Raw genomic sequence first — 17,209 nt, forward strand, 5'->3', positions numbered from 1 at the left:
TTACACTAAATAAAATTTTAAACTTTGAATGAATTGATTAATTCAATTCTGATATAATGGGAATACACTCAAAATCTAATGAATTTTAAACTTGAAATGAAGTAAATTCTGATACAATATGTTGTTGTTGTTTATTACAATTTAATGTCCAATATATTACACATGATAATATTTATACATTACATTAAAAACGTCCAATACATTACAAATGATATCTTTAAAGGGCATTTAGTGAGAGCAATATGGTGGCCGTAAGGTTAATTAATACACATTACTTCATAGGGTCTGTCATTGAGTCAAGTGGCATGGCTTTGATTCCAGAGTTATGGCCCTTGATCACTTTGAAAAATCTTGTGGACGCTGTATACGTAGAGGCTAAAGTTGACTTTAAATTTATACACAGTGTTCAAGGTCATGAGACGAAGAAGTCTATTGATTTTCAATGATTTCTGATAATTACTGCCAGACTGCTCAGATGAATTAGGTGTAGATCTGACTTATTACAGTGATATTTTTTGTTTGATTTCAGTCTCCGTACAAAAGTCAACCATTTAAAATATAAATTTTTTCCCGATTTTGATTCAACCAACCAGAGAGCTGAATTTTTGCCGGTTGAATGGAGGTCATCGTTAAAACTTGACGGAGGTAAAGTAAATAACGCCGGGGAAAAATAGATTGATTTACTAATCTGATTAAAATACAGATCTATATTTCATTTTTTCATTTTTTTTTTATACTTTTGATGGCCTACACTAGATGAAGATCCGACCGGTTGTAGTGGAAGGTCGCATCAGAGGTCATATGAGCGACTTTTGACCCTATGACGTCAGACATTTGATTAACCAATCAGCGTTGATGTTTCTAATGGGTTACCCACGTTTCTGTGCACCAAAAACTCGCCGTAACAGACTGTTTCATTGGCTAATCCCTCACATCAACCAGAACGTGGGTTATATTATAACAACTCTTCCAGATCCTAGTGTAGTAAAGACAAGTAAAATGAAATTTTGAACTACAAAAAACGAAACGAAATAGGATCGGTGTTTTAATCAGATTGTAAGGCTCTTCTCCTTTTTCCAATTGTAGCATGCAGGGTTCGGTATTCAAGTGGTCTAATGCGGCGTTTCCCAACCTCTGGGTCGCGAGCACTTTTCTTGGGGTTGCGGACTAGTCTGAGAACTTTTTTAAAAAATGCTATCTATACATCTTCAATAGAAGGCTTGATCTCGCTTTAACTCCGTACATCTTATCAAGGCCTTCACATAACACTCTACAATCTACATTTTTCGTCACTAATTTCGATTGGTCTAGGACCCAGCTCTAGACCTCTCAGATTCCTCGATAGAAAATATCATCGCGAATACCAAGTCTCGCGCTTTCCAACAGAAATATCTACCTGTGATAATCGATTCATAACAAAACACAACACAAGGTATATATGGATATAACTACTTCTCTATTCTCTGAAAAACAGGTGCAACCATCACACTGATTAAAAAAATCAATAATTTGTTATCAGACTTTTAATAAGTAAACAATAATAAAAGTGATGTTTCATAGTAAAATGTGACTTTGTTCTTCGAGGGGTTGCGATCTGATCCTGGGTCTGGAATGGGGTCGCCACCCAAAACAGGTTTTGAACCTATGGTCTAATGCATGGCACTTTAGATCATAAGGTCTGTCATTGAGTCCAGTGGCGTGGTTTCAATCCCAAGCTTGTCCGTAACAAGGAGTAGGGTTGCCTTCCCAACTTCATGGGTTTTCCGGGTCCCTCCCGTTCCTTCCAATGCTAAAGACCCCCTACTCACAAAGAAACTGTGAAGCTGTGTTGTGTAGTGAGCCATACACAAGCCCGTGTGAGACAGACTTTAGGTCAAACTAAATCAATTTTTATTCTTTGGGGTCAAGGATAAGATAATGTGACATGCACGTAAAAGATCCCTTGGCAGTTGGAATTTGATACAAGAGTAGGCCATAGGGCCACTGTCCGGGCAAAATTTCCCTCATTAGCCCAGTCAGAACAGAACAGTACGACGTTATACCCCATTGCATTTCATTTCTTTGGGGTCTTGATAAATGATTAGGAGGGTTGGATGGCCGAATGGTTAGCATGTGCACGCTGTATCATATGCCTGTCATTGAGTCAACTGGCATGGTTTCGAATCCCCGGTTGTACGTGACAAGGAGTAGGGTAACCTGACCAACCTCATGGGTTTTCTCCAGGTCCGCCGGTTTCCTCCCACTGCTAAAGACCCCTATGCGCAAGCGAATTATTGAAATAAAATTTAAAAAAAAACCATATGTTAGTCCCAAAATGAGCTAGTTTGTGTCGAGTGGACGTTAAACCTCTCTCTCTCTCTCTCTCTGATAAATGATTAGCAACTATCTTGAATCCTGCGAATTTTTTTATTTCCGTTTATAGAATCTTGTTTAAATTTTTTATTTTTTTTTGTAGATACTGTTGATAATATAACTCCTAACAAGATGAAAGGTGTAAGAAATATATTAAACTCTAGTGCCATGGATATATTATATTATACAAGTCCACTGTATAGATCAGAGGTTAGTAAGTCCACTGTATAAAACCAGAGGCTAGTAAGTCCACTATATAGATCAGAGGCTAGTAAGTCAGCTGTATTGATCAGAGGTTAGTAAGTCCACTGTATAGATCAGAGGCTAGTTTATGATACAAGTCCACTGTCACTGAGACCAGAGTATCATTCAATCCTGCGTATTTGGCGTTAATTTCTTTCAGATCAACTCTCTAGGTCATCAGAAGGTGGCGCAGATGTAAACAGATTAAAATATGACCACCATTTAATGATTTAATTTAACAATGGAGAAGCGAGGCTGAGACTCGATTAACAAGTGACGTTGCTGCGATAATAACTTCAAACAGTGATAACGACGCTCAGAATTAAGAAATTTGAATGAAATTTTCAATATATTATTTTTGAATTATCTATTTTGGAACTGTTATAGCAAGAACGATCTGCTCTTTATCTAAATCTTTTGGTTTTCAGATCACCCACAGCCTTCAGTCTGAACTAAACCGACTTTACAAAATGTTTTGTTCACGACATCCTTATTTTGAGGCCAATCGAGGCAAAGTCTCAATAATTGCTCATTCTTTAGGTAAGTTATTGATTTATTTAATTGAAAGCATATGATATCAGGTGTGTGTAACAGACAACCTAGAACTGTTTGTGAAATATGACCTTTTCATGTTTTGTATTTGTGGGTTGCCTCTCACGTGGGTCGAATCCCCGGTTGTACGTAACAAGGAGTAGGGTCGCCTGTCCAACCTCGTGGGTTTTCTCCGGGCCCCCTGGTTTCCTCCCACAGCTAAAGATCCCTACGTGCAAGTGAATTATTGAAATAAGATTAAACCGTATGTTAGTCCCGAAATGACCTAGTTTGTGTCGAGTCGACGTTAAACCCCATCTCTCTCTCTCTCTATCTCTCTCTCTCTCTCTCTCTCTCGTGGGCTTATCACTACTGGTTCTAATGTGTGCACTTTAGATCATTCATTTGTGTGTAGTGGACATTAGCACTCTTTCCCTCCGTCCCTCCCAACTCCCCCAATCCCCTCATTCCATCAACTGTGGTGTATATTGTTTATGGTGATATATTTAAATGAACGTCTGTTTGTGTATTATACAGGAAGTGTGATAACCTATGATATAATCACAGGATGGAATCCATTAAAGATGTACGACCAATTTGTTACCTCCGTTATAGTAAGTTTGTTCTTTGGACAATTGTGCATTCATTGACAAACTTCGAATTTTTGATAAAAGTCATAATTCCAAGATTGCTGAGATGACGTCATGCTCAGTTCCTAGTTCATATAGTGCACTCATACTGGTTTTTACAATAAAAACAATCTAAACATATGATTTGTTGTTGACAATATTTGATTTGAATCCAGTATTTTATTTAATTTGGAGGGTTGAATGGCTGAATGGTTAACATGTTCGCGCTGTATCATAAGGTCTGTCATTGAGTCAACTGGCGTGGTTTCGATTTCCTGGTGGTACATGATAAGGAGTAGGGTCGCCTGTCCAACCTCGTGGGTTTTCTCCGGGTTCTCCGGTTTCCTCCAATTGCTAAAAAAAACCTACGCATAAGTGAATTATTGAAATAAAATTGAACCATATGTTAGTCCCGAAATCCTGTATTATAATCATTCTGAATCCTGTATTATAATCGACCTGAATCCTGTATTATAATTTGATCTGGATCCTGTATTATAATTTGATCTGGATCCTGTATTATATTAGATCTGAATCCTATATTATATTTGATCTGAATCCTGTATTATATTTGATTTGAATCCTGTATTATAATTTGATTTGGATCCTGTATTATATTTGATCTGAATCCAGTATTATAAACAACCTGAATCCTGTATTATATTTGATCTGAATCCAGTATTATATTTGATCTGAATCCTGTATTATAATCGATCTGAATCCAGTATTATAATCAACCTGAATCCTGTGTTATATTTGATCTGAATCCTATATTATATTTAATTTGAATCCAGTACAATATTTGATTTGAATTCTGTATTATATTTGATCTAAATCTTGTATAATATTTGATCTGAATATTTGATTGTATATTTTATAGAATGAAGAGCGACAACAACCATGTGGTTCAGATGAATTAATAGCAGAGTTAGACAAAGCTAGAAGAAGGTAGGCATCATTACTTGGTCTAAAAATATCTTTAGGTACAGAAGCCATGATAACACAGTCAGACGTTAGCTAACCTAAATGTCCTGTTTGATCCCTGTGTTGGCCAAGAAACTGCATTTTCTGGTGTGGTTCCACCTAGTCAGTATTGCAGGACAGATGGCCTGGAAATAGATAACGTATAGTTGTTTGGATAGGACAAAAATAAATGAGGTCCTGTGTATACCCTCACGTGCACATAAAAGAATCCTTATTGGAAATAAGAGTAGACCTTAGCACAGCTGGCATGTCCAAATTTCCCTAATAGAACACTTCATGGCGTATACCCATCTGTATTAGCCCAGTCGGCGCTGAAAAGTTGGGAATTAAACCCCATTTCATTTCAGTCATCAACATCCCACATGCTTGTATATCAAAACTGTTTCCATAGAAACACAAAGATTATTAAATCTGAGAAAATTTCTAATTAGCAGAAGGTAGAACTACTGTGTACTAAGTTTCATAAATATATCTTTAACGGTTTATGAGATATGCTATGGAAACATCCCTCTTTTAACTTTGTTACGGCGTGGGGTAAAATATGCCTCGACTGAGGTTGAGATTCATTCGTGTACACGTGCAGTCATTCCAAAGGAAAGCTTGACTGCTGGAATTTGTAGAAGGGTCAATGGAAAAATCACTGTTCAAGTCAATTCTCACATATTACAACATGTTGGTCTCAAATGTAGTGCTTAGACAAGTTTTACAATCCCAATTTATTCTCACTCCATTGTGCGGGGTTGAGGGGGCCGAATGGTTAATGTGTGTGTGCTGTATCATAAGGTCTGTTATTGAGTCAAATGGCGTGGTTTCGATTCCCCGGTTCTACATGACAAGGACGTAAAATTGTTGAAATTAAATTGAACCATGTGTTAGTCCCGAAATGACCTAGTTTATGTTGAGTGGATGTTAAACCCTCCCTCTCTCTCTCTCTCTCTCTCCCTCTCTCTCTCTCTCTCTCCATTGTTTTCCACTTGCATGTATATTATTATATAATTAAAGATATTCCTGTATCCAGCATTCATTCTCAATACACAGGTTTTTTACTTTCATGTATATTAAAGATACTAGAGTATTTATTTGATATTAAATATTATAACTTGGTTATTTTTAGAGTAAATGAACTCGAAGCCTCAGTCCGTGAGAAACAAAAATCTACACCAATGCTCAATTTTACAGTAAGTTATTCTATTATATTTGTAACGAGAGCCAGAGTGGCTTGTTAATAAGGATGACATTGTTGCACTAATTAGGGTTTCCTGGGTTCGATTTCGCTGTTGTTTGGGAAGGTTTCCCGGGATTTCCCAGCCTGGTTTCCCTTTGTCATTGGTGCAGAGGGCTTGGCAACGAAACGTGTCTAGTCTTTCGGAGAAATAGAAATAAGTGTAGGCTACATGGAGTTTTCATTATCCAAACTGGAGCAGAAGGTAAAACATTAAACTTAATTTCCTTTTTACCCAAATATATGAAGAATTATTGATTGTAGTTTAATACAATTTCAGATAAAAAAAACTATTTTAATATAATTTCAGATTTTTTTTTTAATATAATCTCTGATAGGTTTTTATACGCCCACATTGAAATGTGGTTGTATATTGTTGTCGCCCCCGTCCGTCAGTCCGTCGGTCGGTCTGGCGTCCACAATTGCTTGTGGACGCTCTATAGGCTAAAGTTAATATCCGATTGACTTTAAATTTATACACAGTGTTTAAGTTTTCATTATCCAAACTGGAGCAGAAGGTAAAACATTAAACTTAATTTCCTTTTTACCCAAATATATGAAGAATTATTGATTGTAGTTTAATACAATTTCAGATAAAAAAAACTATTTTAATATAATTTCAGATTTTTTTTTTAATATAATCTCTGATAGGTTTTTATACGCCCACATTGAAATGTGGTTGTATATTGTTGTCGCCCCCGTCCGTCAGTCCGTCGGTCGGTCTGGCGTCCACAATTGCTTGTGGACGCTCTATAGGCTAAAGTTAATATCCGATTGACTTTAAATTTATACACAGTGTTTAAGATCTTGAGACGAACAAGTATATTGATTTTCAAGAATCTTTATGACTTGAACAGCTAAATCCATGATGTTAAAAGTTTTGTATACTAAACGTTAGCATGGGGCAGAACTTTATAAAAAACAAACAAATTCTAATGGTTTTCTGATAATTACTTAATGAGTTGTTACTCTTAATCAGATTTTAATGTATTATAAATGTTTCATTACCGAAAAAAGTAAAAATATGTGACAACTCTTGTTGACTGCCCGGAAGATATAGCTGCTGTGGGCGTATGTTACGTTGCCTGGCAACCTATCTTTTGATATAATTTCATATAGAAAACCTATTTTAATATAATTTCAGATAGAAAGCCTATTTTAATATAATTTCAGATAGAAAGCCTATTTTAATATAATTTCAGATAGAAAACCTATTTTGCCTTGGTTCACCACTTGCTGTATTTTTAGCATTACGAGGTATGAGACCAAAGGGAACGGGAACACAGGAACATATTATACCATCGTCGGTGTGTAAACGTCTCTTTAATATTTATCATCCTTCTGATCCTGTCGTAAGTATTTTCTCTACATTTAGATTCAACCTCGTAGGTTTTTCTCTGAATTTTCTGGTTTTCTCCTACTGCTAAAGACCCCTACGTACAAGTGAATTATTGAAATAAAGTTGAATTATGTGTTAGTCCCGAAATGACCTAGTTTGTGTCGAGTGGAGGTTAAGCCCCATTTCTCTCTCTGTCTCTCTGTCTCTCTGTCTGTCTCTCGCTCTAGATTTAGATAACCTTAATGGCATGACCAGCCAGATTGTACCAATACATCTCAAAAGATAAACATAGCTAAGTGGGTGACACGCAGGCACGCTAGACTGTAGGCTGCGGATTCGCTCCCGGTGTTGACCGAGAAAGTTCATCAAGATTTTCAGGCATGGTTTTCCCTGGTCAGTGGTGCAGGGTGGAGGGCCTGACAAGGACAGCTGTCTAGTCATTCAGATGGGACAAAAAAACAAGGTCCTGTGTACACATTGTTGTGCATGTAAAAGATCCCTTAGCAGTTGGAATTTGATATAAGAGTAGGCCATAGTGCCGCTGTCTGGGCAAAATTTCCCTCATAGTACACTGTATGGTGTATGCCTGTCTTCATTAGCCCAGTCGGAGCAAAAAAGTATGATGTTAAACACCATTTCATTTCATTTTTGATAGAAAAAGACACCACAAAATACAGCTTCGACCCCCCCCCCCCCTCACCCATTTATTAATAAATATATTAAATTACTGAGTGAAATTAATATCATATTTTATATGTTTCAGGCTTACAGATTAGAACCTCTTGTATTGAAACACTATGCTACCATAATGCCTTTACCCATTCATCATTATAATTCACCAAAGAAAGTACCATACGTCAAGTTAACACGGAGAGCTTACGCTGCGTTAAAAACCATGTCCGAGGAACAGATAAATAATAAATCTCTAAAGATCGAAGAAGTTAGTGATCCATACGATAAGTGTGACTCAGACTCGGCCTCCGAGAAAACCAGCAGTCAATCATCAAAAAAGTTCTCTTTTTGTAAGTTAGATTAATCTGTAGATTACAGGGTGGGTGGATGGCCAAATGGTTAACGTGGTTATTGTAATTGAATGCTGCGTTTTTCTCTTTTTATTGTTGGGGGGTTGGGTGGTCGATTGGTTAGCGCATGCAAGTTGTATCACAAGGTCTGTCATTGAGTCAACTGGTGTGGTTTCGATTCCCCGGTCATACGTGACAAGGAGTAGGGTCGCCTGTCCAACCTTGTGGGATTTCTCCGGGTTCTCCGGTTTCCTCCCACTGCTAAAGACCCTTTTACTTACGCGCAGGCGAATTAATGAAATAAAATTGAACTACATGTTATTCCCAAAATGACCTATTTTGGGGTTGAGTGGATGTTTAAAACCTCTCTCTCTCTCTCTCTCTCTCTCTCCTAAAAAAAAACCACAATATAATGGGAATTTGAATTTCAGGTTGTTTTTTTATTTTGCTTGAAATTGACATACATCAGCATGGCTTGTATATTGTTACCTAAAATACAATTAAAATTTATTTTGTTTTGTTAGCTAAATGGCTGTCTGGTCGTAAATCCAAAGATGAGGAAGCACTGAGCGCAGAGTTAAAGATGCTACAGAAATTTGATAATGAGGCCCAGAAATTACAGGTAGAATATCTGGATCCTAAAGATATAGATAAAACAGGTAGGTCTAATTAACATCAATATATTAGTGGGGGAGGGGTTGGATGGGGTTTGAACAGGTAGGCCTAATAAACATCAATATTTTAGCAGGGAAGGGACTGGAAATTACAGGTAGATGATATGTTAGTAGGTAAGGAGGATAGTAATAACAATCTGATTAAAGTACAGTTCTATATTTCGTTTTTTTTTTTTTATACTTTCGATGGCCTACACTACATGAAGATCTGACCAGTTGTACTCGAAGGTTGTGTCTGGGGTCATACGAGCGGCATTTGACTCTATGACGTCAGACATTCGATTAACCAATCAGTGTTGATGTTTCTAGTGCGTTACCCACAGTTCCGTGGACCTCACGCAAAAAACTTGCCGTAACAGACTGTTTCATTGGCTAATCCCTCACATCATCCAGAACGTGGGTTATATAACAACTCTTCCCGATCCTAGTGTAGTAACGACAAGTAAAACAAAATTTTGAACTATAAAAAAACGAAACGAAACAAGATCTGTGTTTTAATCAGATTGCAGTAATAAGAGAGCTAGATATATGCGGAGTCCAGGGGAAGAACGATCTAAGTCACATTTTTGTCTTTTCGAGAACAACTTAATACGAATCATAATTACCAGAACAACAACTGACTTCCACTTTTCAGCCAAATTAAGGTCAAATAAAGGGTACGATGGACTTATTTGTCTGGGAGACCATTTCAGAAGAGCCTTGGTTAGATGTGACTCTGATCGTTTTTACCTGAAATTGATTGTTCCACAGAAAGCTTATACAATTTGCTACCAGATGGTGCCATTAACTGGGGTTCGTTGAAAAAATGACTTAGATCGTTCTTCCCTGGGGCTCTTCATATACTTCTTTGCTCTAGGCTGATTGTTAATTCCTTGACTAAAACACTTTATACTTATGTTCCACTTCACCAGACATACAAACAATATTGATACATTTGTAACGACAACTAAAAATTAACCGGAAATATTCACTGTAACTAACTTTATTCCTTTTAAAAATACTAAAACCAGATTCAAGACTGAGCACAGTTTTTTCGATGTGAGAAAATATATCAATCAACCATGACAGCTTGACGATTCTACTCACACCACCACCGTTGTCGGGGCTGACAGAACTGTGACAGGACTGATTTCTGTGTCACGCGATTTTAATTCTGTCAATTCCAGGTGTTCCCGTTTGACAATCGGGGATCACCAAATGTTGATATATTTTGATAGCAACTTGTAGGGAATACTCGTCTGAACGTTCCGGAATTGAATTTCTAAATCCCCAAAATAGTGACAATTAAGTGAAAATGGCAATTTGGGGCTAGAATGCATACGCTGACTGCATAAGAAAATATATTGACCAACTATGACAGCTGAAACATACTCGTTGAGTTTAATTACGTCACGATTCTACTAACACCACCTCCGTTGTCGGGACTGACAGAACTGTATCAATTGCAATTATGTTTATTTGGGATGTTCTGAACTGACAATCGAGCAAACCCAATGGGAATACTGGATTGAACGTTCCGGAATTAAATTCTCTCAATTCCGAAAATAGTGTCAATCGAGTGAAAAGGAGAATTTCGGAGTACAACGCATGTGCCGGCTTAAAATACGTCACAATTCTACTCACGCCACCTCAGCTGTTGGTACTGACAGAACTGTGACAGGGCTGAATTCCGCGTCACTCGATTGCAATTCTGTCAATTCGGGACGTTCCGGACTATGAATCGATCACCCACTATATTTATCATCAAGGGAGATAAGAACTATTAATATTGGAGTCAGTCAGGTTTAAATTATTGTATACCATGACTATATGTTGATATTTAATGATAGCAAGGTATAATATTAAGGGAGATAATAACTATTACTATTGGTGTCAGACAGTGAGATTGGCATTAAGGTTCATGTATAGCATGACGATATGTTGATATTTAATTATAGCGAGGCATAATATCAAGGGAGATAAGAACTATTACTATTGGAGTCAGACAGGGAGATTGGCATTAAGGTACATATAGCATGACGTTATGTTGTTATTTAATGATAGCAAGGTATAATATCAAGGGAGATAATAACTATTATTATTGGAGTCAGACAGTGAGATTTGAATTATGTTGATGTTTATAATGTTTGATTATTTATCAAACAGCAGTATGTGTCATTAGAAGAAGTAAACCCAAAACCGTTCACGTAGAGAGAGAATGTGTAAACTGTGGTAAGACGAGTATTACTATTTTTGGTAATGGAAGACAACTCTTGGTGTACTCAGGGTCTTATTTATTCTTAAGCGCTTACGTAGGCCAAGCCAAATTGAATTTCAGTTCTTCTGGTCCTTGATAAACCAGTTACCACTTGAGTCTCAGGAATAAATTTTTAGTTTAATATTTCAAAACTTAAACATACATTATGCAAGAGCTAAATCTGCCTATTGCAGGTCTTTCTTTAGGCCTGAAACTTTATCTAAATTTATTAATAAGACATTATTTAACTTATCCAGGCCATAGTCAACTCTCGATGGCATCAGATTTCTCTGATATTAAATAGATTAGAACAGTTCAGCCATATTTTGATTTAAGCTAAACATGGAGGAGAGAGACTTAGCTTCAAACAATCAGTACGGTGGTTCAAATTATTGCACACGTCTGGTCAAACCTTCAAAGGCTAATATCTTCGCTCGTAATAGAATAAGTTGAATGAAATTTTCAAAGTATTCATTTTACATTATCTATTTTCGAACTATTATAGCAAGAATGGCTAGCTCTTTATCTAAATCTTACATAATGTATCTTTAATATTTCAAAACTTAATAATCAGAACTACAAGTCTATGAGCAGAGCAAACAATTATTTTTCTTTAATTTTATTTATTCTGTTCCTAAGAAGCGAGCGAAATTTAATAGATATTCCTGAAGAACAAAATTGGTGTGGCCTTAATGAACATTCTCATCTTTCTGACTGGAGGTTTTATTCTCGAAAACATAACTCCCTAAAATCATGAATTTAAGAGTCGCAGCGCCTTTAAATTACGATTGATTTTAGCGGATGTAAGTTTTTGTGACCAAGGCCTCCGATCTCTCAAAATTTTTAGTTTGGGCCAGTGGTTGAAACTAGACTCTGCGATATTGGCTTGTAATTGAAACTATACTCCATTTTTCTGAGAATATGGCTGCTGATTAAACTTAAACTTCCTTTTCTTCTTCAACTGTCTGCTCTTTTAGACATGTAGTATTGTGCATTTTTTGCATAAATGATTCATGTGCTCAAATTTTTGTTTTTCGTTGGAAACAAACAGACTTTTGTAGATTTATTATTATTATCATGTTTTGGATTTGTTTCCAGTCAAGATATCTTAAGAGTTTAATGTCCACTCGACACAAACTAGGGCATGTCAGGACTACCATATGATTCAGTTTTATTTCAATAATTTGCTTGTGCGTAGGGAACTTTAGCAGTGGGAGAAAACCGAAGGACCCGAAGAAAACCCACAAGGTTGGAGAGGCGACCCTACTCCTTGTCACCTACAACCAGGGAATCGAAACCACGCCAGTTGACTCAATGACAGACCTTGTGATACAACTTGCATGCTCTAACCAATCAGCCACCCAACCCCCCAACAATAAAAAGAGGAAAACGCAGTATTCAATTACAATAAAGACGCAATGCAAAAATGTGACAGGTCCTGACAGCTGAATGACGTGTATTGACGGTTGATAATTCGGTCTTTTGTTTAAATTCCTATTTGGTGTATCTATCTGGGTAACACAGAAAGGCCTTAGTATATGTAGAGTAGTTTATGTGTTCGGGATTAGCTTTTATTAGATTTTATTTTCAGGTCTCTTTTTATTTATGGTGTTTGATTTGACTACAGAAATTATAAGTTCTGTTTGAGAAAATCCAAATGACCGATATATTTATTTTGTGCATGATTCTTTTAGATCGAGAATCCTTGAGGGTGGCTTCATAAAACCCTACAGCCCTTAACAAGAATTTTGTGCATTTGTTGGGTGTTTCGTTGAAAACATAAAGATACACATATGATATGTGATATTTGGAGAGATGAGTTGATAAGCTTAGCCTGTTCCTCAATTCCTGTTCAGGATTTAACGGCACTGAAATGTGGTCATATATTGCCGTCGCCCCCATCCGTCTGTCTGTCCACAATTGTTTGTGGACGCTCTAGAGGAATGAAGTTCATATACACAGTGTTAAGGGTCATGAGACGAAGAAGCCTGTTGATTTTCAATGATTTCCAATAATTACTGCCAGAGTTATGGCCTTTAATCACTTTGGAAAATCTTGTGGACGCTCTAGAGGTCAAAGTTAATATGCGATTGACTTTAAATTTCAACACAGTGTTTAAGGTCGTGAGACGAAGAAGCCCAGTGATTGTCAATGATTTCTGATAATTACTGCTAGAGTTATGGCCCTTGATCACTTTGAAAATTCTTGTGGACACTCTAGGTCTGGTCATCATAACTGTGTGTACCAATCGTCCACCAGGTGAAACGCTCTTCATATGAAACTTACCCCCTCTAGTTGATCAACATTTAAATTCTTTCATTGCAGATTTTAGTTCAATACATTAAACATACATTATGCAAGAACTAAATCTGCCTCTCTCTCTCTTTTGGCTTGAAATATTATATAAACTATTAATTAAAACATTAATTAATTTACCAAGACCATAATCAACTCTTGATGCCATCAGATGGCTCTGATATTTAGTAGATTTGAATACGTTTTGTGGTCGATGAAAATAATGTAAAAATGGATAATCGAGACTTTGTTAATTATCGTAACAATGATAGTAATGACAGTCGAGACTAGGCTATAATTGTATCTCCAATAGCTTGGCTCAAAGGGAAGTAATTTGATTGAAATTTTCAGCATATTCTCTTTTTATTATCTGGGGTTTTTTTTTAACTATTATAGCGAGAACTGTCGCTCATTATCTAATCTTACCTAATGCTGTTTTAAGTATACTTCAAGAGTTTTGAGAAGTATGTCTTCTGATTAAAATTTCATGTTTAATGAAACTGAAAATGTTTATTTAGTTTTTTAAAGAAGTAAACCGGATTAGAACCACATAACAAAATAGTACACCAATTTTTCAATATGGTGACCATTCATTACAGAGATCTACTCTCAAGGTAGAAAGTTGACTGTGTGCAGAATGTTCTCTCTTGTAAAAATTCATTAAATGATGTTTTCATTTGTATTTTTCAGAAATGGAGTATCGTTTAGATTATCAGTTAAAAGAGCGAAGTTTAGAGAACAGCTACATGTCATTACTGACGTCACATACATCTTATTGGTCGAACAAAGATATCGCATTATTTATATTAACACATCTTCATCCACATCTACAGGAACAAAACGAGTAAAGGTTTAACACATGATACAATTATATGTAATGCAACACTGTAACCTGGATATTATTTAATCTTGCGTCTAGTTTAAAGCTGAGTGATTAATTTTGATAATGCGTCTCCAATTTACAAGTATTTAATTTTCTGACCACTGTTCAAAAATTAATCATTATACATCAATAATCAATTGCGTTGATTATTTTCCAACAGTGACCGAGAAGTTCTGGACACAAGTACAAATTAGATGATTTTTGGTGATTTTAAACCATTTTTTCGAGTTTTTAAAAGATTTAATATTGAAAGAACGTGAAAGAAATTAGCGCTAGATACACAAGATTAAATGATACACAGATTATGATAGATTCCATCTTTGAATTCTGATATCTAGCTACATTGGTTGACTGACTTGTTTAACCAATGGGTTATCCCATATTATAGGTTCTCTGATTGGTTTATTCAATGGGATATCCCATGTTATAGGTTCTCTTACTGGTTTATCCAATAGGATATCCCATGTTATAGGTTCTCTTACTGGTTTATCCAATAGGATATCCCATGTTATAGGTTCTCTTACTGGTTTATCCAATTGGATATCCCATGTTATAGGTTCTCTTACTGGTTTATCCAATAGGATCCCATGTTATAGGTTCTCTTACTGGTTTATCCAATAGGATATCCCATGTTATAGGTTCTCTTACTGGTTTATCCAATTGGATATCCCATGTTATAGGTTCTCTTACTGGTTTATCCAATAGGATCCCATGTTATAGGTTCTCTTACTGGTTTATCGTCATCCCACTAAAAAAAAGAAAAAAAATCAGCACAGAAAATTGCATCTTTCTTTTGGTTGAACAATTATTTATATTAACACATCTACCTGATATAGACGAGTAAAGGTTTACTTGTTTATCTGATGACATATTCCATAGAGCATACAATAGGTTCACTTTTTGAATTCTGATACAGATACTACAGTGGGGTTAGATCTAAATATTAAGGTCACCTGCAGATTTCGTCAAGGTCATGAGATGTAAACAGGGCTAACGCTAACCTGAACCCACAATCCTCGGGAACAAATACGTGCCCTAACCCTGTTTACATCTCATGACCATGACGAAATCTTCAGATGGCCTTAATATTTAGATCTTGACCCTACAATGGTACTTGTACAGTCAGAAACTACTGTTCCATAGACCACCTCAAACCACCAGCCATATGAATAGCTTCCTATTTAGTAGGACCATGTACTAGTTACTGGAGGCATCGCAGCTCTTCATATGGTTTGGGTGGTTTAAGGTGACCTTAGCAGAACTAGTTATGGACACGATCCTAGCACCAAAGGGTTAACAAAGTACTTTATTAACCATAGTGACATTTGATTTGATTGCCATATACATATATGTATTTTGCCATATAATATTTTTAGCCATATACATGTAGCCATAATATTTTTGATTACCAGTACACATGATCTATAGATAGCCATATGTAGCCATAAGTTTTCTTGATTTCCAGTAGTCTAAATCTATATTATAGATAGCCATAAGTTTTTTTGACTACCGGTAGACAAGATCTATAGATAGCTATATATAGCCATAGGTTTTTTGGCTACTGGTAGACAAGATCTATAGATAGCTATATATAGCCATAGGTTTTTTGGCTACTGATAGACAAGATCTATAGATAGCTATATATAGCCAGAGGTTTTTTTGACTACTGGTAGACAAGATCTATAGATAGCTATATATAGCCATAGGTTTTTTGGCTACTGGTAGACAAGATCTATAGATAGCTATATATAGCCATAGGTTTTTTTGACTACTGGTAGACAAGATCTATAGATAGCTATATATAGCCATAGGTTTTTTGGCTACTGGTAGACTAGATCTAAATTATAGATAGCCATATGTAGCCATAAGTTTTTTGACTACCGGTAGACTAGATAAGATTCTTAACTCTATAATGATCACAATTATACCTAAGTGTTGTTGATGAAGACTTTATCATCATTATAATCTGCTTTGTCATCTTAATGTTTTTGATGATAATAAGCATATGATGATGTATATATTGTCTGAAACAATGCTTATACTAGAACCATAAACATTTTATAGTAAGACAGTCGTTCAGGGTTCTTCGTTCGTTTTAAATATCAGGTAGAACCATAAACATCTCTTAGTAAGACCAGTTGTCCAGAGTTTTTGGTTCGTTTTCAATATCAGGTACAAAGAACTTCAGTAATTGTTTCAATGGCATTTAGTAATTGAACTGGAGTATACAGGTCACAATCCTATGGAAATATACATTTTATCATTGCTTGATAATGACTAGAGAAGCCTAGTCAAAACGTCGCTCAGTAATAAGCAGTAATTGTCTTCCATAGAATTGTGACCTGTATAACTTCAGTAGTGTCGGACATTTTGTTATTTCCAGGCCAGTAAAGAATTGTTGTGTATTAAGAGCACAAACTAGATTTTATAGTTTAGGGCAGAGCAATATATAGAGAGAATCTGGCCATGGTCACTATTTGGTTACCCAGTCGTTAAAGGGGCATTATGGGATATTAGATGTAAGCTGACAGTGCTGAAAATTTCAGTCAAATTACTTCACTCAGAACCGAGATATTAACCATTGAATTTTAGGCCTAGCCACGATCATTATTACTAACGTTGGTATGATAAAAGAACAAAGTCTCAATTATCCATTTTGACGTTAAATCATCCATCACAAAATGTATTCAAATCCAGTAAATATCACGGGCCAGCGATGGCATCGAGTGTTGATTATGGTCTGGATACGTTAATTAATGTCTAATTAATAATTTAGATAACATTTCAGGCCTAAAGAAA

The 17,209-nt window shown here is 36.1% G+C and overlaps 1 protein-coding gene across 1 annotated transcript in view; it reads left to right on the forward strand.

Moving 5' to 3' along the window:
- LOC126822349 (phospholipase DDHD1) overlaps positions 1 to 16,024 on the forward strand; it is a 43,648-nt gene extending 27,624 nt beyond the window's left edge. Inside the window, exons 5-14 of the mRNA XM_050551199.2 lie at positions 530 to 645; positions 2,456 to 2,562; positions 3,024 to 3,135; positions 3,664 to 3,740; positions 4,636 to 4,703; positions 5,854 to 5,917; positions 7,164 to 7,313; positions 8,064 to 8,322; positions 8,847 to 8,981; positions 14,218 to 16,024. Of these exons, the coding sequence (XP_050407156.1) occupies positions 530 to 645; positions 2,456 to 2,562; positions 3,024 to 3,135; positions 3,664 to 3,740; positions 4,636 to 4,703; positions 5,854 to 5,917; positions 7,164 to 7,313; positions 8,064 to 8,322; positions 8,847 to 8,981; positions 14,218 to 14,375 (1,246 nt within the window). The 3' untranslated portion in view covers positions 14,376 to 16,024. The remainder of the gene's footprint in view (positions 1 to 529; positions 646 to 2,455; positions 2,563 to 3,023; positions 3,136 to 3,663; positions 3,741 to 4,635; positions 4,704 to 5,853; positions 5,918 to 7,163; positions 7,314 to 8,063; positions 8,323 to 8,846; positions 8,982 to 14,217) is intronic.
- Positions 16,025 to 17,209: the final 1,185 nt, after the last annotated feature.

Source organism: Patella vulgata, chromosome 5, assembly GCF_932274485.2.
Source record: "Patella vulgata chromosome 5, xgPatVulg1.2, whole genome shotgun sequence".
NCBI lineage: Eukaryota > Metazoa > Mollusca > Gastropoda > Patellidae > Patella > Patella vulgata.